Source organism: Schistocerca gregaria, chromosome 3 (genome assembly GCF_023897955.1).
Source record: "Schistocerca gregaria isolate iqSchGreg1 chromosome 3, iqSchGreg1.2, whole genome shotgun sequence".
NCBI lineage: Eukaryota > Metazoa > Arthropoda > Insecta > Orthoptera > Acrididae > Schistocerca > Schistocerca gregaria.
In genome coordinates, this window is record NC_064922.1 from 713,243,731 (window position 1) to 713,271,228 (window position 27,498).

The 27,498-nt window shown below is 39.6% G+C and overlaps 1 protein-coding gene across 1 annotated transcript in view; it reads right to left on the reverse strand.

Annotated features, from left to right (window-relative positions):
* LOC126354380 (death-associated protein kinase dapk-1-like) overlaps positions 1-27,498 on the reverse strand; it is a 313,801-nt gene that overhangs the window by 150,469 nt on the left and 135,834 nt on the right. The window contains exons 11-12 of the mRNA XM_050003980.1: positions 19,635-19,835; positions 13,540-13,694 (exon numbers count right to left, since the gene is read on the reverse strand). Coding sequence (XP_049859937.1) covers positions 13,540-13,694; positions 19,635-19,835 — 356 coding nt within the window. The remainder of the gene's footprint in view (positions 1-13,539; positions 13,695-19,634; positions 19,836-27,498) is intronic.

The following is a 27,498-nucleotide window of genomic DNA, read 5'->3' on the forward strand; positions in this document are numbered from 1 at the left end:
ACTGTACTGTACACGAAAGAAACCAACTAACCAGGGATGAAGTCAGAGATGCAAATGCTGAGAATTTATTAACCCTATCCAATCCAGTTTTTCTACGCATTCCGTCCTCCACAGACTTTATTTATTTTATGCGGTTAAGAATGGCACGACCACTGCTTTAAGAAAATAAAATGTAATATGAGGTCACTTGTCAACTATATTTTCTTTTACGTTAGTTTTTGCAACTACATATGGTGATTTTATTTATGGTTGTTTATAGCTTTTCTGTATGGTACATCTTGAAACATTCTCGTGGGTGAAGTCTACGCTTCCTCTTTCATGTTTCCCAATAGAAATTGTTTCTCTTCTTTCTCTTTCTCCTTGTGTTTGCTGCAAACTATGCAGTCCTTCAATGATTTTCTTTTTCTTTTTCATTTTGCATTATAAAATGCATCTTCCCATTTAATCTCTCCTTGGTGTCAGGCAATGATGGTCTTCCTCTCTTCTTTGAAATTGTATTTCTCACTTGGCCAACTAGCTAGCTGATCGTATTTATCCTATAGGAAAAGTGAATCTGCAGTTGTTCTCCACATTTGTTTTTGTCTTTTGAGCAAAGAATGTAACTGTTCACAACATCAACTTCAATAAGACAGAAGAATCATTTTTCCCATCACTTGTATGATCATCTTGTAAAACCATATCAACTGCAGTACTGATCAGGCCTGTCCACTGCTCCAATAAATTTAGTGTATTCTGAAGTAACTGTGGGTTTCAGCAACCACACAAGTTCTTTCTTTCTATAACCAGGGATCAGCTGGGTCTGAGAACCAAAGAATGTACTCAACATTAATCTCTGTGATGGAATGAAGGACATCATTCACATTCAGAAAAAAAACAGAACATCTTGAACGATTAGAGATAGAACATTCATATTGTCAGGACATGTACATTAAAATATTCTGCAGACATGATTAACATTTGTACCATGTCGGCCCGTGGTTTCAAGGCCATCAATACTACGGCACAACACCACCTACCTACAAAATGTGCTTGTGGCTCTCACTGTCACTATAAACTACAGATAATAGGCCAGTGTGATTTGAGCAGATGTACAGGTTGCCTATCAGATGTATAAATTAAACAAACTGTACCTTCAAATCAGTGGGTTTGAAAGAGGGTGCATTACTAGCATGTGAGAATGTGATGCATCCATCCAGAAAATTGTTGCTCATGGGGATGAAGTGTTTCAGCAGTTCAACAGGTGTGTGGATAATGGTTCACAGAAGGCTGTAGAACACAATGACAGGTTAGAGAAGATCAATACCTCGTTTGAACGGTATTGCAGGACAGATCTGCATCCTTCTCAGCTCTGGGGCAACAATGGAACAGTTTAACATATCGTACACTATTGGGAATGACAGTCCATCACTGTTTATTACGGAACAGATTATGTTCACATCGTCCACTTCCCTGCCTACCTTTCATGAATGTGCAGAAATATGCCAGACTGTAATGGTGTGTGGAACAATGCCACTGTGGACAGGAATGACATCAGATAGTGTTTTCAGATGAATCCAGGTTCTGTTTGTTTGAAAATGAGGGCAACATTTTTCCTCGCCTCAGACTGGGGGAGCAACACCACAGTGACTGCATTCACACAAGGCATCAGCACCAACTCAAGGCCTTAAGGTGAGGGGTCCTATTGGGTACAACCACAAATCACAGTTGGTGCGTGTCCAGTACCTGTTAAACTATGAAGCAAGTAGAGGGCATTTGTAAAACCTGTCAGTAAAGACGTGATAGTCTGAACCATCTGCACTTGAACCATTATTCTGGTTGCAAAAGGTAAATCAGAACAAAGTAGACTTTCTGTTGTCTTTCCATAATATTTAATGCGACAAACAACTATTTTCTGTGTCACACAGACAGAAAACTTGTAAATCCTACTTCGTTGGCTTCTTTGGATTGTAGGGCTTGAATTGAATTCTTCCTTTGAATCCTACTATGCTCTCATCTATAGGCACATTTCCTTTTGGTACATAAAGTCCTTTGCATTTACTGTCAAAATACTCACTAATGTTCTTCACCTTGTTCCCTCTCACATACTGACACACCTGAGCTCTGACAGGTGGAACTAAATGCAGCATCCAAAATATTTGGCCTAGGAGGAAAAGAATAATAAGAAAAAACATCCTTGAAAAAATGAGTTTCTAACACACTTTTTACCAGGTTCTAGCTACAAATGTTCAATTAACATACTCTTAGATTAAGAGTCTGCTAAGTTCAATGAAATGCTGTGTGTGTGTACTTATCTTGTTGGTTTCAATGACTTTTCTCCACCAATTCAGTGTTAATTGGTGTGAAAGATATCACTGCAGAAAACCCAGGAGTCAATTTGAAACACCGATGATGGCTCTGAGCACTATGGGACTCAACTGCTGTGGTCATTAGTCCAACACCGGTGATATTAAATAATTGACACCAACACAGAGTTTGCATTATGTGTTAATGCTTATGTTGTCGCAGGATGTTCATACAGTGCACAGCTCACAGAAAATGACTTTACAAGATAATGTACTCTAACTAACTGAAAACAACTGCCACTCTACTGCCACTCCCCCGAGGTCTTAGGCTCACTGCTTGTAAAGTTTCTTAACTAGTTCCTTGAAAGTATTGTTCGACAAATTCACATTAATTATGTGTGGTTTCAGTTGTCTGAGACTACAGTCATTTGTGTGCGCGTATGTGTGTCTATTGTTGACAAAGGCCATTGGCTGAAAGCTTTAAGTGTGAAAATCTTTTTGTTGTGCCTTTCTGCGACTCAGCATCTCCGCTATATGGTGAGCAGCAACTTTCCTTCTCATAATACATCTACATCTACATCCATACTCCGCAAGCCACCTGACAGTGTGTGGCGGAGGGTACCCTGAGTACCTCTATCGGTTCTCCCTTCTATTCCAGTCTCGTATTGTACGTGGAAAGAAGGATTGTCGGTATGCTTCTGTGTGGGCTCTAATCTCTCTGATTTTATCCTCATGGTCTCTCCGCGAGATATACGTAGGAGGGAGCAATATACTGCTTGACTCTTCGGTGAAGGTATGTTCTTGAAACTTTAACAAAAGCCCGTACCGAGCTACTGAGCGTCTCTCCTGCAGAGTCTTCCACTGGAGTTTATCTATCATCTCCGTAACGCTTTCGCGATTACTAAATGATCCTGTAACGAAGCGCGCTGCTCTCCGTTGGATCTTCTTTATCTCTTCTATCATCCCTATCTGGTGCGGATCCCACACTGCTGAGCAGTATTCAAGCAGTGGGCGAACAAGCATACTGTAACCTACTTCCTTTGTTGTCGGATTGCATTTCCTTAGGATTCTTCCAATGAATCTCAATCTGGCATCTGCTTTACCGACGATCAACTTTATATGATCATTCCATTTTAAATCACTCCTAATGCGTACTCCCAGATAATTTATGGAATTAACTGCTTCCAGTTGCTGACCTGCTATTTTGTAGCTAAATGATAAGGGACCTATCTTTCTATGTATTCGCATGACCTTACATCTTGTCACATTAATTGAGTAACAGTTAAAACCAGTTGTTTCACACAAAATTACAGTTACAATTTTGAAGATAATAAATGACTGATTATAACAAATTTTATCTCTAAAATTGCTTTTCAAATTTAGTGTTGAAATTCTGCTTGAGAAATATGACAAAAAATACTTGATACAAAGTAATTAGCACCTCATTAATTACAGCACAAATTTTAATGCTAACATATTTTGGCATAATTTACATAATTCAGAAATAGATTTTGAGGTTCAAATTTTACATAATAATTTTGTTTTGATAAAATTATCAAAATAATAGATTTTTATGACACAAAGTTCTAGAACTTGTAATTATAAAATTAATTACAAAGAATCTGATTTGAGTTTTTATAGAAACATAATATCGTGAGAGTGTGTAACTTTCAGTGCATCAGTTAGCCAGAAATCCGACCAAAACATTAATTTTCACTTTTTATGAAATAACTGAATTTTCCATTTAATGAGTGAACTGATTTTAACACTAACATTTCTATGTGGTTATTGTCTGATAGTTACACAAACGAAGTACTTAGTTTCTCTGTAAATTTTGTAAAATTGATGTTTACAATAACATACTTTTCCATTAATTAAAGATCCTGTTAATTGCATTTCAAAAAGCTGTAGTTGAATAAATGTATGTGTTAAATTTTATATACCTCGTGTGCAATGCTACCTGAAACAATCCACAGCACCAAAGTTGTATTTTAACATTTGCTACACTGTGTAATATGTATGGTATAATAAGTGAAAGTGTGGTAAGAAATACTTCATATAAGTGTCCTCACAGTATGTCCTATCACAAGTTGATTCAAGCCAGTCTTACATAAAACAGTCAACTAATTCTGCCTTCAAATTCAAAGCCATATTCAATACTACACCGAGAGAAGCCTTCAGTTCTTCTAATGAAACACCCCTCCATGACTGAAACATTGAAAGTTTTGTAAGTGGTGTGACTTTCTGTATCTTTTCTGCAGCATACACATTTGTAGCATTCACAGTTTCGTTAATAAGATTATCAGTGAAGAAGAGTTTGAAAAATTCAAGTTTGGATTTTGATTGAACACCAAGAGGAATGGTGAAACCTTCTTGCTTAGCAAAAAAAAAAAAAAAAAAGAAACTTCAGAAGCTCACCCTCGTCATCGTGATTAACTTTCCAGGTATCTGCTACAGGGTGTGTGTTGTGGTTGGCAGGAGAGCCAACCCGCATAACTAAAGGAGGCCGTAATGCACGCGTTTTACCTCACGCAGGATGGCGTGAGGTCTGGAACATGACAAGGGAATTAGAATTGAGAAAAACGGACGTAGCTGGTGGAATACTTAACTTTAATCCATTAATGGAGAACGTCGCTCTTTATGGTACATGATTCACAATATCAATAGTATGGATACTGGTGCCTTGCTAGGTCGTAGCAAATAATGTAGCTGAAGGCTATGCTAACTATCGTCTTGGCAAATGAGAGCGTAGAAGTCAGTGAACCATCGATAGCAAAGTCGGCTGTACAACTGGGGCGAGTGCTAGGAAGTCTCTCTAGACCTGCCGTGTGGCGGCGCTCGGTCTGCAATCACTGATAGTGGCAACACGCGGGTCCGAAGTATACTAACGGACCGCGGCCGATTTAAAGTCTACCACCTAGCAAGTGTGGTGTCTGGCGGTGACACCACAGTGTCTCTCCATCACTTTCCACTCCATTGGTAGATTGACTTCGAGAAGCCACCTGACAAAATCATCAGCACTTACATGTTTTCTACCAGTCATTAGCCTATTATAAATCTGTGAATGCAATATTCTTTGTGTTGTCACCGTTTCGTACAAAGGGCTGCCATGCTGCCATGTGTCTAGCGAATTCCAACATTGGAGCAGATGGAGAGCACAATAACGGAAATGTTTCAGGCATCATCTGACATCGTAGCTCTAGCGGAAAATTGTTATGTCAGATGTAGTCTGACAGTGGACCAGAAACTGCTAAGAATATGAAGGTACATAACAGTAAATTAAGCAGCAATTTCTGCATCTAAGAAACTAAAGACTTTACAGGTGTAGACAAATGAAGTTACTATGCAGCAAAGTTACTTATACAAATAGCAAACGTATTTGCAGACACAAAGAAAGCAAAAGAAAAGAATCTCCAACCGAATAAAGCAACTGTCAAACAGGAGGAGAGAGTTTCAAGCAAAGGATAATATTAATTACAAAAAACTAACGTGGATGGTTAACCAAAATAACAACATTCTGTAAGTAAATGAAGATGACCTGTATAAAGTCATTTGAGGTATTGAGAAAGGAAAGGAACATCGAAATAACATGTTTCAACAGAAACAGATAATGTTGGAGGTAATGTGATATGAACAGTATTCACAAAATTGTTTAAAGAATGTCCGGAGAGGAAGTATGTCTCAGAAACTGAAATAATGCTCTAATTATTCAACTTTGCTAGGGTATATTGAGAGATTATTTTTCCTTTGTCATAGATCTTTTATCAGAAGTCAGAAGATGGCGACGAGTGTAGTGATGCATAGTGAACGAGTGAATAAAAGTCTGTTCTGTCGTAAAAAAGGAATCCTGTGAAAACTGCAAAAGTGAAATTGAAAAACTAAATGAACGCATTTCAAGTTTACTAAAAGTTGTAGATGTTCTAAGACGTGAGATTTCGCATATAACTAATGAAAACTGTAGGCTGAAGAAGTTGCGAAATGATAAAACAATAAAGCCACAAAACGGGAACCTGGTGAGTTATGAGAAGCGGAAAGGAAGCGATAGGCAGGCATCAAATTAAATTATGATTACAGGTAAAAACAGGTATAGTGTTCTGTCGAACAGTAGTGATGCCTGCAATACGGATATGCAAAACGCTAGTGAAGTGATGCAAGACAGTGAAACAACATCCAAGTGGATTAAAGTGTCGCTAAAAGGTAATCCCTTGTCCACTAAAAGAAAAACAAACTCTGTAAAATCTGTCACATTTTGCGATAAAAACAAATATCCGACGTGTGTGACAAAGAAGAAAGAATCAAAAGTCTACGTCTTTGGAGACAGTCACGCCAAAGGAATTTCTCAAGAACTGCAAGTAAATAATAAATCAATGACAGTCACAGGCATGGTTAAACCAGGTGCTGGTTTCAAAGGAGTGACCAAAAACATCGTAATATATAACTATGACAAGCAGGATAGTATTGTAATCCGCACTGGAGCTAAAGACATTTACAAAAACAATGCTATGAAAATGTATAAACAGCTCTTGAGTCTTTAGCTAGTACTGTCAAATACAAACATTTTACTGGTGAACTTTACACACAGGCACGATTTACCTGAATGGTCATGTGTGAATAAGAAAATTCACAGAACTAATGTGAAACTTAAAAGTAGTTGTAGGCTATTCAGCAATGTGAAATTAATTGACTCAAGCACACTTGATAGAGAATGTTTTACGAAACATGGGCTTCACCTTAACAGTAATGGGAAGGCCAGGTTAGGAAACTTAATAAGGGAAGCAATTAAATGCAATTACAAAGTGACAGCCACTGAACTGGGATGGTATAAATCTCCAATAGCAGAAACACCAGCACAAACAGGAGCAGCACGCAAATGGACCATCCAAAAAACAGTAGCAACAGAGGAACCTACTACTGAACCAAAATTAGCAGCAGCAGAACTAACAATAGAAGCAATTGTTACAGCATCAAAAACCAAGCAACCAGAATCATTAGCAGTCACAGCAACATCAGAAGCAGTAGTTCCAACATCAATAACCAAGCAACCAGAATCACTGGCATTCACTGCAACAGCACACAGCAGCAGCAGTGGTAATAGGAGCAGTCATCACACCAGAAGAAGGCAGCCACCCTTGAGAAGCCAGGATTTTTGCTGGGGCAAAATAGTGAACATCAGCACATAACAGGGAAACAGGTAAATGCTTGCAAGCAGAGGAATCTACAACAAGGTATGAAATCTTTTAACAGTGTAAGAGAAAATGCATCAACAGAGTGTAAAGTCACAGGTCAGTCAGATTATTCAAATCAGCTAAGAATTATGAGTCTGAACATTCAGTGTCTTAAAAACAAGTACCTTGAACTTGAGGTGGCAGCAAATAGTGACCATATTGATTGTTATGTGTTATGGAACATTGGTGCAGGGACAGTGAACTAAACAGCGTAAACTTAAGCCAATATAAATTTGCCAGTCAGTACTGTAAGCAAAATGCCAAACGTGGTGGTGTATGAATTTATCTAAATCCCAAGCTTAAATTTAAGTTAAGATATGAGGCTAAACCATTAATCATAGAAAAGGATTTTGAGGCAGTAGCCTTTCAGTTATATAGTTTAAAGAAGAAAATAATTGTTGCAGCAATTTACAGGTCACTGGCAGTTGCAGTTGGCAGAAGTCTAGCAGATGGCAGTTACTATGATAATCTGTTGCGTCTACCAGTAACAGGTTCCAGTCGTCAGAGATGAAAGGAGAGGAGATTCAGTATGGTGTAACAGAATGAAATATGCATTAGACTCTGCCTATGAGTAAGAAGGTTAGAAATAACATTAAGATTAGGAAAAAGAGCATATTCCTGCTAGGTAGCAACCCTCAGTTACCGGAGGTGTTATGAGACGAGTATCAGATCACCAGCATTTTCAGCTGTGTTTTATCAGATGATGGTGGGTTTAGGGTCTTTGTGAAAGGATTTCATGAAAGATGATTTGATAGTGACAATGGGTGGGGCTGGAAACAGCTTGGATAGAGACAGAACATACTTCATAGGTGGTGAGCCAACTAAACAGTAGCAAAAACGTGAACATAGTTGGTCTGCCCTAGCATGATGACTTGGCAGTGCTTTATGGTGAATAAATGTGTTGCTGGAGATGGTACTGATGACTGTTGACTGGGCACTCACTGCATTGTGCCAGTAAGGACTATCTAGAGATGGGACTACACTAGGAACCGTATGCACATCAACAGGACTGGGAAAGCAAGGTTGGTGGCATTAATTAGTGAGAGTATAGCAGGTTACGTGTGGGGCCACATGCAGTCAGGTAACTGATGTCATGGGTTGGATTACAGTGCCCCCTCCCAGAGGTAAATCATGATAACAGGAACTCATTCCTTGAAAATATCTGAACCAGTTTAGACATTTATTTCAAAGGTACATGAAAGGTAGAATGTACAACACTGGAGAGCACAAAATCAACTAACAATGCTAGGCATCCGCAACAAGTTACTCATTCTGTAAGTGTACTGTTTTCCAGGCAGTAATGTGGACACTTTCTTCAACAAATTGACTGGAGTCCTTGAAAAAGTCTCAGCCCCAAAATCTGACATAATAATATGTGAAGGCACGAATATTAACACAGGTTTAATGAGAAATTAGTAATAAATTCCTACACATTTTGATCATTGTTGGCGTGACAATAATGGCAAACACTGCTGCAACTAGGGTATCAATAAGTTCAGCATCAATCTTAAACTATGTACTTACATATATCGACATAAAGAATTGTAAAGTATGTGTAAGGGTTTTTGGCCTTCACGATCCTTACTGTCAGATAAGAAAGCTAAAGATAGTCTTGGTAAAACCACAGAACTTCTCATAAAAGAAAATAAATACTCTTTCTACAGAATTGGCAAATCAAACCTTGAATGCAGTTTATATGGAAAACAAAGCACATGCTAAGTTCCCTAAAGTCTGCACAAAGTTCAAATTAATTTCTGAGAGGCATTTTACAAGGTAGACACCTCAACAACAGCAACTAAGGAAACTAGAGGGACAACTGTCGGTGTTATAAAGTACTCTCAGACACTTAAATTTCTCAATCTTTATAAAAGCATTACTATTCCACAGCTCCTAGATTACTATCAAAGGTAAAAAAATGGAAAAAAAATACAAGAGGATACTGCTTGCTGCAAAAAAATAGTTCAATGATAAAGTAATATAAAGCTTGTCATGAAACATAAAACTGGAAAAGGCAGACACAAGTATAACAACATATAAATCATACATGTTGGTAGAATAAGAGAGCATCCTCAGGAATTGTTGTTTTGTAAATGATTGTTTATCCGATATTGTGACGAAGTTTCAACAACCTCTTCCTAAACCACATGCCCCACCCTCTATGGCTTAAACAGCGAGCACAATGATGATGTTTTTCACAACAGAGCTTGAAGCCAGGAAGACTACACAGATACTAAAAAATAGAGAGATCAGCAGTCATAGATGAAGTTCCGGTCTAGTCATTTCTGAAAGTGTGTATAGACAGCATGTATGCCTCAGCAATACATAATAGTTTATGGTCGTTCAGTAAATTTCCCAATAGACTGGAATTAGTGCAAAGGGTATACCGTATTTACTTGAATCTAAGCCGCCCTTTTTTCCAGTTTTTGTAATCCAAAAATCCGCCTGGGGCTTAGAATCGAGTGCAAAGTAAGTGGAAGTTCTGAAAAATGTTGGTAGGTGCCACTACAACTAACTTCTGCTGTCGAATATATGTAGCGCTATACAGGCATGCTTTGTAGGCACAAAGATAAATACTGGCGCCAAAACCTCTGCGTCAGTAAAAGAAGAAGAAGAAGAAGAAAGATGGAAGACGAGCTTTTTTCACCACCCCGAGTTTCGACAAATGCATTTTCATACATTATCCAACGGAGTAAATACAAATTCCGTATTGTTCATCTTCGAATGTAGCAGAATTTCAATGCACTACGATAATCAGACTAGCAAGACTGTTTAGGATGTTTGTCAATATGGCCAATTCAACGTTCTGAATTTTTTCCTACCTGTGAGAAGAGATGGTTGCTAATAGGAACCTGACGAAATGTGAATCACATGCAGTATTCTCTTCACCATAAGAATAATATGAATATAAACATTTTGCCATGTGTTCTTTCGCGTTTTCTGCTATCTCATTTAAATCCTGTCTGCCTAATAAACTACGAAACTAGAGTGAGACAACAACAAATGCGAAAGAATATACGTATCGTGTCATGTTTGTATTCGTATTATTCTTATGCCTAATAGTGATACAGTCAGAAATGAAGCACGGAAACTGACTAGATTTTTAAATCTAAGATGATTATTTTCTGTGCAGAATTTGATGTACTAAAGAAGCGGCCGCTAAGATTTTCAAACGGAGAAAAGTTTTCGCCTATCTCTCGTTCAGAACACGTTCTATGATACACAGTCTATTATTTAGTTCTTGTTGATCATTATCAAAGAATGCAGCAGTGTAAGTAACAACAAACAGCAGTCTCTTGCCATTGTTTCGCTAATGAGACAATTCCTAAAGCAGTGGTAGCGCGCACAAAAGCAAGCCATGCCGCGAGCGGCGACAGGCCGTAAACACGCACTATCAGAATGCGACAAACAATGCATGAAACAGTACAGTAACGCATTTTCAGCTTAGAGTGACGTGAACACCTATAACAAAGAAAACAGCACTTATCAGATCAATGCAAAACAAGCATTCGATTCAAACCAGATTGAGCACCTGAAAAAGGAAGGGTACTCGTATAAATGCGGACGGAGCGTCTGACGCATAGCAATGGCTACCTGGTAAAGCTTAACTGCTAAGCTTACGACTCGAACCAAACTACTGTCACTGTATCGTCATTCATTCGACGTAAACTGTGTCTCATATTACAATGGTCCAACTTTGTTTGAGTGCGGCTTAGATTCGAGTAAATACGGTAGCAGCATGATGAAGTGCCAGCAGTAGCCAAAGGTTGTCTTTAGGGTTTGCAGCAATGAAGTACAAAACTATGTCTCATATTTTAAGTTATCTTGAGCAAATTGTGTAACAGGGACCAACCAACTGAGTCACTGCAGTTGTTAAAACACTTATATTGACAATTATGTTTGCTCTGTCTGGCAATCCTGATTCAGGTTTTCATAATTTTTCAGGCAAATGCTAGGATGGTTTCTTCATCAAGACCACAGCCGACAACTTATCCTATCCTCATAAAACCATACTAATACATTCTCTGTGTGCTATTTATCTTCATTTCATTATGATGGCAAATCTTATATCATTGTGAGATGATCCCTGTATGAATAAACAAATCAATCAATCAAATAAATAAACAATAAATGAAAAACTAGAGTCCAGTAATTCTTCTTTCCATAATGTACAAGTTATTAACTAAGCTTGGTACCTGCTGTAGAGGAAAATTTATTTAAGCAAACAAACAAAAAAACAAAAAATGTGTAACAAAAAAAATAATCAATTATTGATAATATACTGTAAGTGGACAGATAAAAAAAAAATCTAGTCACCAAGCGGCAGTAGGAGAACACACATGCAAAAGGATTTAACATTTACAAGCTTTTGGAGCCAGTGGCTCCTTCTTCTGACGGAAGAATTGAAGGGGAAGGAAGTGGGGTGAAGGAAAAGGAATGGAGACATTTAGGGAAAGGGATACAGTTTAGAAAAGTCACCCAGAACCTCTGGTCAGGGAAGACTTACCGGACGGACGAGAAGGAAAGACTGATTTTAAGAAAAGGAAGGGTAGACTGGTTTTAAGCAGGCAAAAAAACAAACAAACATAAAATGTGGTTCTAAAGGAGCATACAGCACAACAGAACATCTGCAAGTAATGAATGAAAATATAGAATCAAACAATGAATATGAATAAGTACACTATTTGGGACTCATAGATCATGAGAAATATTTTTAAAAAAGTTTTGACAGTATCTGCAGTTTCAGCCCTTGAGAAACATGGCACAGATTTATCTTATGTGACATCTAATGAAAAAGATATATCTCACTGCTACAATTTCCATTAGTTTTTATCAGGTCAGTGATAAACTATGAATTTAAAAAGGAGTCAGGCAGAGAGATTCTAGTTTCAGAAAAACATTCTCAACAGTCCTAGAAAAAGATATCAGATTTTTAATCTGGGGAAACAAAGAAGAAATATGTTATAACTACATTCATTTTCTTCCTGACAGTGTACTTCTTGGTCTAATGGAGACAAACTTCAATAATGTATGAAAGACGTTAATGGAGCAAGTTGTAAGTAGGCTGAAAATGAATTATAACAAAACTAACTAATGTCTAAAGAACACATCAAAACATAAAAGCTAGAACAAACCAAACAAATGATGTGAGAGAATCAGGTGATTAGTTTTTGTGTTTACAGCAATGGAGGACAATGAAGGGAAAACAAGAAAATAAATAAACAGGAGAATACAAATGACCAACCTTTTGATATGTCAAAAAACAACTTTACAATCAGTAAAGTTTTTATTTGCACCAGTGAAACATAGACTTTTAACATGAACAAGTCTTACTACGGCCACAGGAGTATACATCTGAATATCTGTGTGGTTGTGCATGTAAACGTGGGCACATTTGCTAAAAAAGGGCTAGTGTGAGTTCTATTTTCTATTGTATGTTTCTGTGTTCCAGACATCAATCCACTATAGATGAGTGGCTGCCTTTCCCTTATTATACATATTGCTCTATCAGGAATTTCCATTATTGCTATACACGTCAAGAAGAGTTGGGCAACATAGTACTTCCTCCCACAAATGCCTCACAAAATGACCATGATTAGAAAAACACAGAAATTAAAGCTCATACGGATATAAATCAACATTTTTTCTCCTGTCTTCCCATTTGTGAATGGAACAGCAAAAGGAGGAAATGAGTGTCATAGCAAAACTACCTCTGCCACACACCTTCAGGTGGCCTGCTGAGTATGGATCAAGACATAGATAAACTTCAAACAAAGAACAAATTACTCTTAAAACTCCACAATCAGCAAAAAAATAATCTGCTAAAATCCTTGGCCCATAACCATTTCTGTAATTATAAATGATTCCAATCCCAATCACCATCATCATCATCAACAACAACATCAACAACAGCAGCAGCAGCACCAGCCACAACAGCACCTGCACCAGCACTACCACCACTACATTATCATAACATTCATTATTACAATGAATTTTAAATTCTTAATAATTCTCATACTAAAATATGCCCTTACCTAACAACTTCTCCATGGCCATAGCGTGCAGCTAAATGAATAGGATACAGGCCATCTGCATCTGCAATATCAACCATACAACCAAAAGCACACAGAGTTTGAGCAGCAGTCAGCAGGCCAGTCCGTGAAGCGAGATGAATAGGTGCATCACCCTCCTATAAACACAGTGTTTCAAATGTAATTGGAAGAGTAATTATCTATTTCTACAATCCCTATAGCAAAGATCAGAAATTACTGAACAACAGTACATGTTTACGCAAGATTTCTCTATGGTAATTTGCAATATTCTTGGAGATGATAATATTTCTCTTAATAAATAAAACCATCAATACAAGTATGTGTCTACATTGACCCTGATTCTGATTTTCACTGTTTCATAGCTAAATGTACCATGATTCTGGTCAGTTCATTCGTATTTGAGATTCCGTGAATTTATATTGTGTCCTAATCAGTAAACCAGACAACCAAGAATTCATACAATAAATCACCTGTTTTTGTCATTTATCACTATTTTTGCAATCACAGATTTCATCATATGTGAAAACAATCATCATTCAGTGACCTTCGAGCACATACTAAGGGAATTTGTCACATATAGTGAATAATATGTGTGTTACACAGAGGTGCTATTCCATAGTACATGTGGAACTACATTAATAGAATCTGTACACAGTTACCATGGATATATATTGTGTTCTTATGTAGATGTATCAAATATTATTCATTATGTCATTAAACTATTCCAGTAGTTCACTATAGCGTTCCCAGTCACAATCCACATCACTGATCTCTGTAAAATACATTTCAATAGCGAAACACAAGTCACATGCTTCCAAGGCCATAGATCACTACCAATGTAATGATAATGAAATCTGTTGATGTAAAACAAAAAGATTTTGTTTTGAAGCAGATCTCTTCCATCTCAGAGAGAAACAGACAACAGTTCAGTTACTTTACATTCAAACAGTTATGGCTCAACAAATGCACAGGACAGATGCTGATATTAGGATTCACCGTAGTAAAATCATCTCATAACATGCTGTACATTCCTCATACAGCATCCTTTAAAATTAGTGAACATTCAACTTCTTTTACTGACCCAGTTTACAAATATTTACAATGTTACAGAAAGTACGAGGGTCACTCCAAAAGAAATGCACACTATTTTTTAAAATCCATCTTTTATTCTACATGTTTAAAGGTTTTCCAGTGTGTAGATACATCCTTTAGCAACAATATTTTCATTTCTTCACATAATTTCCATCCCTCTCAACTGCCTTACGTCATCTTGGAACCAGCGCCTGTATACTCACATGGTAAAATTCTGGACGAACCTGTTGGAGCCACTGTTTGGCAGCATGCACAAGGGCGTCATCATCTTCAAACCTTGTTCCATGAAGAGAGTCTTTCAGTTTCCCAAAGAGATGATAGTCACATGGAGCCAGGTCAGGACTGTAAGGCAGGTGTTTCAGTGTTGTCCATGCGAGTTTTGTGATCGTTTCCATGGTTTTTTGACTGACATGTGCCCATGCATTGTCGTGCAACAGCAAAACATCCTGCATTTGCCGATGTGGTCAAACACGACTCAGTCTAGCTTGAAGTTTCTTCAGTGTCGTCACATATGCATCAGTATTTATGGTGGTTCCACTTGGCATGATGTCCACAAGCAAGAGTCCTTCGGAATCGAAAAACACCGTAGCCATAACTTTTCCAGCAGAAGGTGCAATCTGAATTTTTTTTTTCTTTGGTGAATTTGCATGATGCCACTCCATTGATTGCATCTTCATCTCTGGTGAAAAATGATGGAGCCATGTTTCATCACCTGTCACAATTCTTCCATGAAATTCCATCTCCACCATTCTCGTACTGTTCCAAAAGTTCGCTGCGTACCGTTTTTCTTGATTCTTTGTGAGCCACTGTCAACATCCTGGGAACCCACCTGGCACAAACCTTTTTTAACGCCAACACTTTCAGTATTCTGCAAACACTTCGTTCCCCTATCCCAACGTAGCATGACAATTCGTTCACTGTGATGGGTCATCAGCAGTCACCAACTCGTTAACTCTCTGCGCATTGTCTAGAGTGTGTGCAGTACAAGGCCTTTCGCTGTAATGACAATCCTCAATATTTCCATGCCCGCTTTCATCACATAACCTGCTTGCCCACTGCCTAACTGTACTGATATCGACAGCAGCATCTCCACACATCTTTTTCAACCTCTTGTGGATGTTTCCCACTGTCTCGTTTTCACAGCACAGGAATTCTATGACAGCATGTTGCTTCTGATGAACATCAAGTGTAGCAGCCATTTTGAAGACACGCTGTGATGGCAACACTCACGGGAACAGATTGAACTAAGTTTGAAAACAAGCGAGTAGGATGTATCTATACACTGTAAAACTTTCACACATGCAGAATGAAAACTCTATTTTTACAAAAATAGTGTGCATTTCTTGTGGAGTGACCCTCGTAACTCTTCAGCCACAAATATTATCGTTCCGACAATGTTCAAAAAGATAGATTGCTACTTACTATAAAGAATACACATTAAGTTGCAGGCAGGCAAAATTAAAAGACATCTGCATAAAGCTTTCAGCCACAGCCTTCATCAATAAAAGAGAAACACACACCACTCAAACACACAAGCTAACACACCCCATACATAAATGACTGCTAACTGTGGCAGCTCGGGCCTTCTGGCACTGTGGCCAGAGCTGCTGGAGTTGGCAGTCATGTGTGTGGAGGAGGAGATTAGTGTTTAATGTTCTGTCGGCAACGAGGTCATTAGAGATGGGAAGCAAGCTCGGATTAGAGAAGGATGGGGATGGAAATCAGTTGTGCCCTTTCAAAGGAACCATCCCGGCATTTGCGTGAAGCAATTTAGGGAAATTGTGGAAAACCTAAATCAGGATGGCCAGACGCAGGTTTGAACCGTCATCCTTCTGAATGCGAGTCCAATGTGCTAACCACCGCACCACCTCACTCAAATACATGTGTGAGATGTGCTAGCATGTGTGTATGAATGGTGTGTGTTTCTCTTTTGCTGATGAAGGCTGTGACCCAAAGCATTGGGTAAGTGTCTTTTAATTATGCCTCTCTGTAAATTAACATGTCTTCTTTACCACAAGTAGCAATCTCTCTTTTCGTACATGGTTTATATTCCTACCTGGAATTTTCTTTGTTAGGTTATCATATTGGCATGAAAATAAACACATTTTAAATATAGTAGGACTAATCAAGTTATCTCTACTGCAAAGAATACGTTCTCTAAAAATTTTCCCTTCTATTACATTTTATGTTGCACACAACTGCTGTTCAGTATGAGTCCTTCAGCAGCAACTACTAAACAGGAACATTGTTTCAATGTAGTATTAAAAGTACAGGAACTAGAATATGATCACTGTCAGATAAAGTATACAGTTATGATGAATTGTATGCGAGACAGCTGCTGTGTTGGACAGTTTGTGCTATTGTGAAGATGGCAACAGAGTAGTTTGGTACGTTACATGACTGGGGTGTCATATCTTGCACTGGTCAGCACTGGGACAGTTGACTGCAGGATGGGAAAGACCCACAATATCAGTACATTTGATTACGATCACATTATGAATGCCAGACACATGGAGAACTCTATCCCTATGGTTGGGCAGCCACTGGATGTTCCAGATGCCATTGGCATTACACGTGTAATGTAAACATTTCTATTCTGGGGAAGCCGCTGTCAACAAAGTCAACTGCTAGTGACAGAGATTATCATCAACTATTACACACTAACAGTAGTTAAACAGGCCACAATACAGTTCAACCCCTGCCCTCCCCCAAATTCATTGCTCAACGGCAATAACATATGAGCAGCCACACCATTCAGAATAACATTGTCACTAATGAGTACTGGAGCCACTGCACCACATGTACTCTTCTCACAATGCTCACTGCATGTCGCAGAAACAAGTATGGATGCAGGAACATTGCCATTAGCTGCTTGAACACTGAAAAAGGTCATCTGGATGATGAGTTCCAGTAGAAGTTGATGCACACCATTGGCAGGAGAAACAACGGTCACATGAGACAATGAATCCAGCTTGACAACAGAACATTCCTTAGGCAACAGAGATACATGCTCTTATACAGAGGACTTCTGTATGAGATGAGAGGGATTGTGCATGATACATCTGACATCAGCTCTCGATGGTGAATGATACAGCAAGCTACAGTCTGACTATGTGCACCTCTTTGCTGTTTGCCTGCATACAAAAAAACCACAGGTGATTTGCAGCTCCAATAAGAATTGTAACACTCTAATGTTATAAAGATGTGTCAGCACAAATTGAAGACCATTCCACAAACATTAGGATTCTTGTGTAGTCTCCTACCGTCACCAGATCTCAGTTCTAACTGGAATGCCGTCATGCCATGGAAACAATTTTAACTGTTTTTAATGAGCTGTGAGCTGAACTAGCAGAACTTCGCCATCATTTGCCTGTTTTATAAGAAGAGAGACAAAGCACTGTGTGAAAATTACCGCGGCATTGCTTTACTCGTTGTTGTGTACAAAGTCTTTGCCGAAGTCACTGCTATGAGATCGTTTGACTTGCTGAAAAGATGGTAGTTTTCTACAGGGTAATCAACAACTGACCGTTTCTTCACTGTGAAGCTAATAATCAAAAAGTGCTATGGATATAATGTGTATGTGTATCAGCTCTTTGTAGATTTTACACAGGCTCATGACAGCATCAAAAGGAAAGGTCTGTATCAGACCCTAATGGACATGGAATTTCCATGTAAACTAATCAGATTGGTACAAATGACACACACTGACATGAACTGATCGAAAACCTAGCATACACCAATGATGTTTCTAAGATGCACTGAAGACTTAAAGAGGCGGAAGAAGGATTTTGCAATCTGAAAAAGGGGACAGACGGCTTGGGACTCCAACTAAACAACATTAATGCTCAATATTTTTGCACTCCCAGAAGTAACACTGCTGTTAGAGACAAATGCAAGTTGAATGGAGTGCTGATAAGTGATGACAACAGTATGAGTGAAGAAATGAAAGCAAGAATTGCCATATGAATTGAGCTTACTGGGCCCCAATTAAGATTATTCAGTCACATAGCCTGAGCAGAAAATCAGGGGTGACTATATATCAAACACTTATAAGGCTTATGGTAATGAATGGCTCAAAATATGGATGACTGTGGCAGAAGAGGAGTTCCTGACAAATTGGAAAGGAAAATAGTAAGAATGATTTTTGAAGCAATGTATGAGGCAGGGCAATGGACAATATGCAAAAACAAGGAATTAGAAAAACTATATGGTTATAATGACCTACTTTCAGAAATCAAGAGCAACTGATTAAGATGGTTCGACCATGTAGATTGAATGTTAGAGGAGAAATCTGTCAAGAAGGTCTACAGAAGAAATACAGGTGGCAGAAGGAAGGTGCACAGGAAGACCATGGAAACAATGGCTGGATGATGTGCAGAATGATCTGAGAAAGACATGGCGAACAGAAGATCATTAAGACTACTGTTGCGACTGTCAGAGAGGCTAAGGCCCTACATGGGCTGAAGCACAAAAGAGTAAGTAACCAAACATGTTCCATTGAAGAATCAACAAGGAAGAGTATATGATTATTAGAAACTCAATTCCTTTAATGGTCTGATGTATCTGATGATGATTTATTATTGATTTTTTTATAGGTAAGGATGTTGGAAAATCCATGCCATTTTGTGCGAAAAGGACTCTCTAAGTTTGATAACATTGTACATAAAAACAGCCGCAGCATCATTCGATTTAAAATATATTTGATTCATTTAGGAATAGTAATAAAGAACAGTACTGAAATTATGTTATAAAGAGATTTGTTACATAAAAGAAGTACTTTCATTAAAGTCAGCTTAAACCAATTATACTGTTTATTCACTGCAATTTTAAATAGTCCACATACTCTTCATCTATCTTTGGTAATAAGTGTTACAGTAATGATATTTTCACTAAATGGCTTACCATTTCTTTATAATTTATGTAACATCTACTCAGAATTACATGCAATAACCAAAAAAATATTACTTTAGTGGCAGATGTCTCACCATATCACACATATCCACATCAGCTCCAGCATGCAAGAGCAGTAATGCACAGTCCTCACGAACACTGGCCAAAGCCACATGAAGTGGTGTTCGGCCATTACAGTCTGGAATATCAAGTGAAATGTCAGGGCACGCAATCAGTCGACGTACACATGTTGTACGACCATGTAATGCTGCTTCATGTAATGCTGTTGCACCATCCTGTTGATGAGAGAATACACATATAATAAAACTCATGTTGTGCTGTAATTTGTTCCCGTTCCCAATACAGATGTAAGTAAATCTGAGAGTAAACATTTATCATTCTGTCTGGCAAATGACAGACACAAAAAGACAAGTGGCATAACAAGAAATGTCATTCAGAAAGTAAGTTTAAATAAGGAGAATACAATGGTTTGCATTACATCCTAAACAATAGAAAATGTTTTTTTGAGTTTAATAAGTAAATAATAATTCATATTTATTTTGTATTGTAAATAATATCATAGTCTTTCTTACATTTCCCACTTCTGTGTGCAACAATACAGGATGAGACAGAGCAATCCCTCCCATTTCCTAAACCTTGCCAGTCATTCTCCTTCATCCCTCTTCCTTCACCCTCAATCCTTCTGAAAGAAGGAGCAGCCCACAGGCTCCAAAAGCTTGCATATTTCTTTAACCTTTATACATATTTTCTCCTGCCACTGCTTGGTGAGGAGATTTTCTTATTTATATAGTCATATTTTAGCAATTTTTCTGATTTATCTATGGTGTCAGCTATCCATACACTTTTAACAACGGATTCTCCTACATCTACATCTATGTGATTACTCTGCTATTCACAATAAAGCGCCTGGCAGAGGGTTCAATGAACCACCTTCAAGCTCTCTCTCTACTGATCCACTCTCAAAGAGCAAGAGGAAAAATGAGCACTTAAATTTTTCTGTGCGAGCCCTGATTTCTCTTATTTTATCATGATGATCATTTCTCCCTATATAGGCGGGTACCATCAGAATGGTTTCGCAACCAGAGGAGAAAACTGGTGATTGAAATTTCACGAGAAGATCCTGTCACAACGAAAAATGCCTTAGTTTTAATGATTGCCACTCCAATTCACGTACCATGTCTGTGGCACTATCTGCCCTACTTCTACATCTACATCTACATTTATACTCCGCAAGGTACCCAATGGTGTGTGGCGAAGGGCACTTTACGTGCGACTGTCATTATCTCCCTTTCTTGTTCCAGTCGCGTATGGTTCGCGGGAAGAACGACTGCCGGAAAGCCTCTGTGCACGCTCAAATCTCTCCAATTTTACACTCGCGATCTTCTTGGGAGGTATAAGTAGGGGGAAGCAATATATTTGATACCTCATCCAGAAAAGCACCCTCTCGAAACCTGGACAGCAAGCTACACCGCGATGCAGAGTGCCTCTCTTGCAGAGTCTGCCACTTGACTTTGTTAAACATCTCCGTAACACTATCATGCTTACTAAATAACCCTGAGACAAAATGCGCTGCTCTTCTTTGGATCTTCTCTATCTCCTCTGTCAACCCAACCTGGTACGGATCCCACACTGATGAGTAATACTCAGGTATAGGTCAAACAAGTGTTTTGTAAGCCACCTCCTTTGTTGATGGACTACATTTTCTAAGGACTCTCCCAATGAATCTCGACCTAGCACTTGCCTTACCAACAATTAATTTTATATGCTCATTCCACTTCAAATCGTTCTGCATGCATACTCCCAGATATTTTACAGAAGTAACTGCTACCAGTGTTTGTTCCACTATCATATAATCATGCAATAAAGGATCCTTCTTTCTATGTATTCCCAATACATTACATTTGTCTATGTTAAGGGTCAGTTACCACTCCCTGCACCAAGTGCCTATGGCGCTGCAGATCTTCCTGCATTTCGCTGGAATTTTGTAATGCTGCAACTTCTCTGTATACTACAGCAACATCCGCGAAAAGCCGCACGGAACTTCTGACACTATCTACTAGGTCATTTATATATATTGTGAAAAGCAATGGTCCCATAACTTTCCCCTGCGGCACGCCAGAGATTACTTTAACGTCTGTAGGCGTCTCTCCATTGAGAACAACATGCTGTGTTCTGTTTGCTAAAAACTCTTCAGTCCAGCCACACTGCTGTTCTGCTATTCCGTAGGCTCTTACTTTGTTTATCAGGCGACAATGTGGAACTGTATCAAACACCTTCCGGAAGTCAAGGTAAATGGCATCTGCCTGGGAGCCTGTATCTAATATTTTCTGGGTCTCATGGACAAATAAAGCGAGTTGGGTCTCACACGATTGCTGTTTCCGGAATACAAGTTGATTCTTATAGAGTAGATTCTGGTTTTCCAGAAATAACATGATACGCAAGCAAAAAACATGTTCTAGATTGACGTCAGAGATATAGGTCTATAGTTTAGTGGATCTGCTCAACGACCCTTCTTGAAGATTGGGACTACCTGTGCTCTTATCCAATCATTTGGAACCTTCCGTTCCTCTAGAGACTTGCGGTACACGGCTGTTAGGAGGAGGGCAAGTTCTTTCGCATTCTCTGTGTAGAATCAAATTGGTATCCCATCAGGTCCAGTGGACTTTCCTCTGTTGAGTGATTTTAGTTGCTTTTCTATTCCTTGGGCACTTATTTCGATGTCAGCCATGTTTTCATTTGTGCGAGGATTTAGAGAAGGAACTGCGGTGCGGTCTTCCTTTGTGAAACAGCTTTGGAAAAAGGTGCTCAGTATTTCAGTTTTATGCGTGTCATCCTCTGTTTCAAGGCCATCATCATGCCAGTGGGTCTGGATATGCTGTTTCGAGCCACTTACTGATTTAACATAAGACCAGAACTTCCTAGGATTTTCTGTCACGTCGGTACATAGAATTTTACTTTCAAATTCACTGAACGCTTCACGCGTAGCCCTACTTACGCTAACTTTGGCATCATTTAGCTCCTGTTTGTCTGAGAGGTTTTGGCTGCAGTGAAGCTCTCTTGCAGTGAAGCTCTCTTTGCTTTCACAGTGGCTTCCTAACTTTGTTGTTGAACCACGGTGGGTTGTTCCCATCCCGAACAGTTTTACTCGGCACGTACCTGTCTAAAACACATTTTACAATTACCTTGAACTTTTTCCACAAACATTCGGCATTGTCAGTGTCGGAGCAGAAATTTTCATTTTGATCTGTTAGGTAGTCTGAAATTTACCTTCTATTACTTTTGCTAAACAGATAAACCTTCCTCCCTTTTTTTATATTCCTATTTACTTCCATATTCAGGGATGCTGCAACAGCTTATGATCACTGATTCCCTGTTCTGTGCTCACAGAGTCAGAAAGTTCGGGTCTGATGTTATCAGTAGGTCCAAGATGTTATCACCATGAGTCGGTTCTCTGTTTAATTGCTCGAGGTAATTTTCGGATAGTGCACTCAGTATAATGTCACTCGATGCTCTGTCCCTACCACCCATCCTAAACATCTGAGTGTCCCAGTGTATATCTGGTAAATTGAAATCTCCACCTAAGACTATAACATGCTGAGAAAATTTATGTGAAATGTATTCCAGATTTGCTCTCAGTTGTTCTGTCACTAATGCTGCTAAGTCGGGAGGTCATTAAGAGGAGCCAATTATTAACCTAGCTCGGTTATTGAGTGTAACCTCCACCCATAATAATTCACAGCAACTATCCACTTCTACTTCACTACAGGATAAACTACTACCAACAGCGACAAACACACCACCACCGGTTCCATGCAATCTATCCTTTCTAAACACCGTCTGTGCCTTTGTAAAAATTTCGCAGAATTTATCTCTGGCTTCAGCCAGCTTTCCATATCTATTACGATTTCAGCTTCAGTGCTTTTTATCAGCGCTTGAAGTCCCAGTACTTTACCAACGCAGCTTCGACAGTTCACAATGACAATACCGATTGCTGCTTGGTCCCCGCATGTCCTGACTTTGCCCCACACCCTTTGAGGCAGTTGTCCTTTCTGTACTTGCCCGAGGCTATCTAACCTAAAAAACCACCCAGTCCACACCACACAAACCCTGCTACCCGTGTAGCCGCCTACTGTGTGTAGTGGACTCCTGAACTATCCAGTGGAACCCGAAACCCCACCACCCTATGGCGCAAGTCAAGGAATCTGCAGCCCACATGGTCGCAGAACCGTCTCAGCCTCTGATTCAGACCCTTGGCTCTGTACCAAAGGTCCGCAGTCAGTCCTGTCGGTGATGCTGCAGAAGGTGAGCTCTGCTTCATCCCACTAGTGAGACTGGCAGTCTTCACCAAATCAAATAGCCGCTGGAAGCCAGAGAGGATTTCCTCCAATCCATAGCGACACACATCATTGGTGCTGACGTAACTTCGTAACAATACGAAACGAGATGCATTCTTTGTACTTTTTCGATGTCATCCATCAGTCCCATCTGATGCGGATCCCACACTGCACAGCAATTCTCCAGAATAGGGCACACAAGCGTACTGTAAGCAGTATCTTTAGTAGATCTGTTGCACCTTCTAAGTGTTCTGCCAATGAATCACAGTCTTTGGTTTGTTCTATCCACAACATTATCTACGTGATCATTCCAATTTAGGGTATTTGTAATTGTAGCCCACAAGTATTTAGTTGAATTTGCAGCCTTAAGATTTGTGTGACTAATCGCGTAAACGAAATTTAGTGGATTTCTTTTAGTACTCATGTGAATAACTTCACACTTTTCTTTATTCAGGGGCAATTGCCACTTTTTGCACAATACAGATATCTTATCTAAATCATTTTGCATTTCGTTTTGGTCATCTGATGACTTTACAAGACAGTAAATGACAGCATCATCTGCAAACAATCCAAGACAGTACCGCAATCTTCTCCTATGTCGTTAATATAGATCAGGAACAATACAGGGCCTATAACACTTCCTTGGAGAACGCCTGATATTACTTCTGTTAACTCAAGGCTTTCTGTCTATCACTATGAACTGTGACCTTCCTGACAGGAAATCACGAATCCAGTCGTACAACTGAGGCAATATTCCACAGGCAAGCAGTTTGGTTAGAAGACACTTATGAGGAACAGTGTCGAAACCTTTCCGGAAATCTAAAAATATTGAATCAATTTGATATCCACTGTCCATAGCACTCATTACTTCATGAGTATAAAGAGGTAGTTGTGTTTTGCATAAATGATATTTTCTGAATCCATGCTGACTATGTGTCAATAAATCATTTTCTTCGAGGTACTTCATAATGTTCAAATACAGTATACATTACAAAACCCTACTGTAAATGAATGTTAGTGATATGGGCCTGTAATTCAACGGATTACTCCTACTTCTCTTTGTAGATATTGGTGTGACTTGAGGAATTTTCCAGTCTTTAGGTACGGATCTTTCTGTGAGCAAGCAGTTTTATATAATTGCTAAATATGGAGCTATTGTATCAGCATACTCCGAGAGGAATCTGACTGGTATACAATATAGGTGGGAAGCCTGGCCTTTATTAAGTGATTTAAGCTGCTTTGTGACACCGATGATATCTACTTCTATGTATCTCATCTTAGCAGTTGTTCTTGATTGGATTTCAGGAATGTTTACTTCTTCTTCTTTGGTGAAGGAGTTTTGGAAAACTGTGTTTAATAACTGTACTTTAGTGGCACTGTCATCAGTGACTTCACCAATGTTATCGCGCAGTGAAGGTATTGATTGCATCTTGCCACTGGTGTGCTTTATATGACCAGAATTGCTTTGGGTTTTCTGCCCAATTTCGAGACAGAGTTTCATTGTGGAAATTATTGAAAGTATCTCACATTGAAGTACACACTATATTTCGAAATTCTGCAAAACTTTGCCAGTCTTGGGGATTTTGCACTCTTTTTAATTTGGCATGCATTTTTTGATGCTTTTGCAACAGTGATCTGACACATTTTGTGTACCATGGGGGTCAGTACCACCACTTATTAATTTTATGTGGCATATATTTCTCAATTGCTGTTGATACTATCTCTATGAAATCATTCCACAACTTTTCTACGCTTTCACGATGCACGATGCACGATGTTGGGCCGTAGCCCAGCTTCATGGAGACGGTTGCGAATGGTCCTCACCGATACCCCAGGAGCAACAGTGTCCCTAATTTGCTGGGAAGTGGCGGTGCGGTCCCCTACGGCACTGCGTAGGATCCTACGGTCTTGGCATGCATCTGTGCGTCGCTGCGGTCCGGTCCCAGGTCGACGGGCACGTGCACCTTCCGCCGACCACTGGCGACAACATCGATGTACTGTGGAGACCTCACGTCCCACGTGTTGAGCAATTCGGCAGTACGTCCACCCGGCCTCCCGCATGCCCACTATACGCCCTCGCTCAAAGTCCGTCAACTGCACATACGGTTCACGTCCACGCTGTCGCGGCATGCTACCAGTGTTAAAGACTGCGATGGAGCTCCGTATGCCACGGCAAACTGGCTGACACTGACGGCGGCGGTGCACAAATGCTGCGCAGCTAGCGCCATTCAACGGCCAACACCGCGGTTCCTGGTGTGTCCGCTGTGCCGTGCGTGTGATCATTGCTTGTACAGCCCTCTCGCAGTGTCCGGAACATGTATGGTGGGTCTGACACACCGGTGTCAATGTGTTCTTTTTTCCATTTCCAGGAGTGTATTTGAGCTTCAGTACTTAAAGCTCTAGTTCTTTCCCAACACAGCTACAACAATTTACAACAACAATACCGATTGTTTCTACAGTTACCTTACTGTGATTTTCTGCCCCCTTTTAGATGGACATTCTTTCTGTGGTTCCCTGAGGCCCCCTAACCTAAAATAATATAATATAAATATATAATATAATATAATATAAATAATATAATGGATACTCCGAGAAGCAGATTCGTCGGGCTATGGAGTTTGGACCATTTCTGGAGGTGCATGAAGAGGAACATGGATCGGTGGCCTTTCTTCCCTATGCAGGAGGTATATCGTTTAAGATTGGACGAATTTTAAGGAATTTTAACATCAAAAGTGTGTTCCGACCGCCTTCTAAGATTAGGGCACTACTTGGCTCTGTAAAAGATGATCTGGGGCTTTGGAAACCCGGTGTATACAAAATTCCGTGTCAGTGTGGGAAAACTTACATTGGTCGTTCGATTCGCACAGTTCACGACAGGTGTGTGGAACACCGACGCCATACGAGGCTACAACAGCCGGAAAAATCGGCAGTAGCAGAACACTGTTTAAATGAGGGACACGGCATGAAATATGACGAAACGGTGGTAGTTGCCAACATTTCCAGTTTTTGGAATAGTGTTTATAAAGAGGCAATTGAAATTAGGTTGGCGGATAATTTAATCAATAGAGACAAGGGGTTTCCTCTTAGCAGGACGTGGAATCCGGTACTATCCCGCATCAAAATTGAACGTTCTTCAGTGCGACCATGAGTGCGATATATCGTTGTCGCAAAGTTCTACCAGGGGCGGCGCCCCTTCCCTGTCTTGGAGGGCAGCAACTGTGACGGTCGGCGCACGCGCCGTGTACTGCACGGTGGGCTATATAGGACGTCGTTTTGCAGCCAGGCGTTAGTTCTCAGCGGGACTCATCAGCAAGCAGCATTCTCCTGAAGATGGCGACCAGTTGGATCGCCGAAATATCGAGTCAAGTTGATTTTAGGATCCGGCAGCAAACCCGAAGAGATTTTCAAGACTTACTACGCCGGGAAAGCCTACGAAGTCAGTATCTATCTTACCCCCAGCAATATATGCCTCTACATCCTTACATTTGTCCTCTAGCCATCCCTGCTTAGCTGTTTTGCACTTCCTGTTGATCTTATTTTTGAGACGTTTGTATTCCTTTTTGATTGCTTCATTTACTGCATTTTTATATTTCCTCCTTTCATC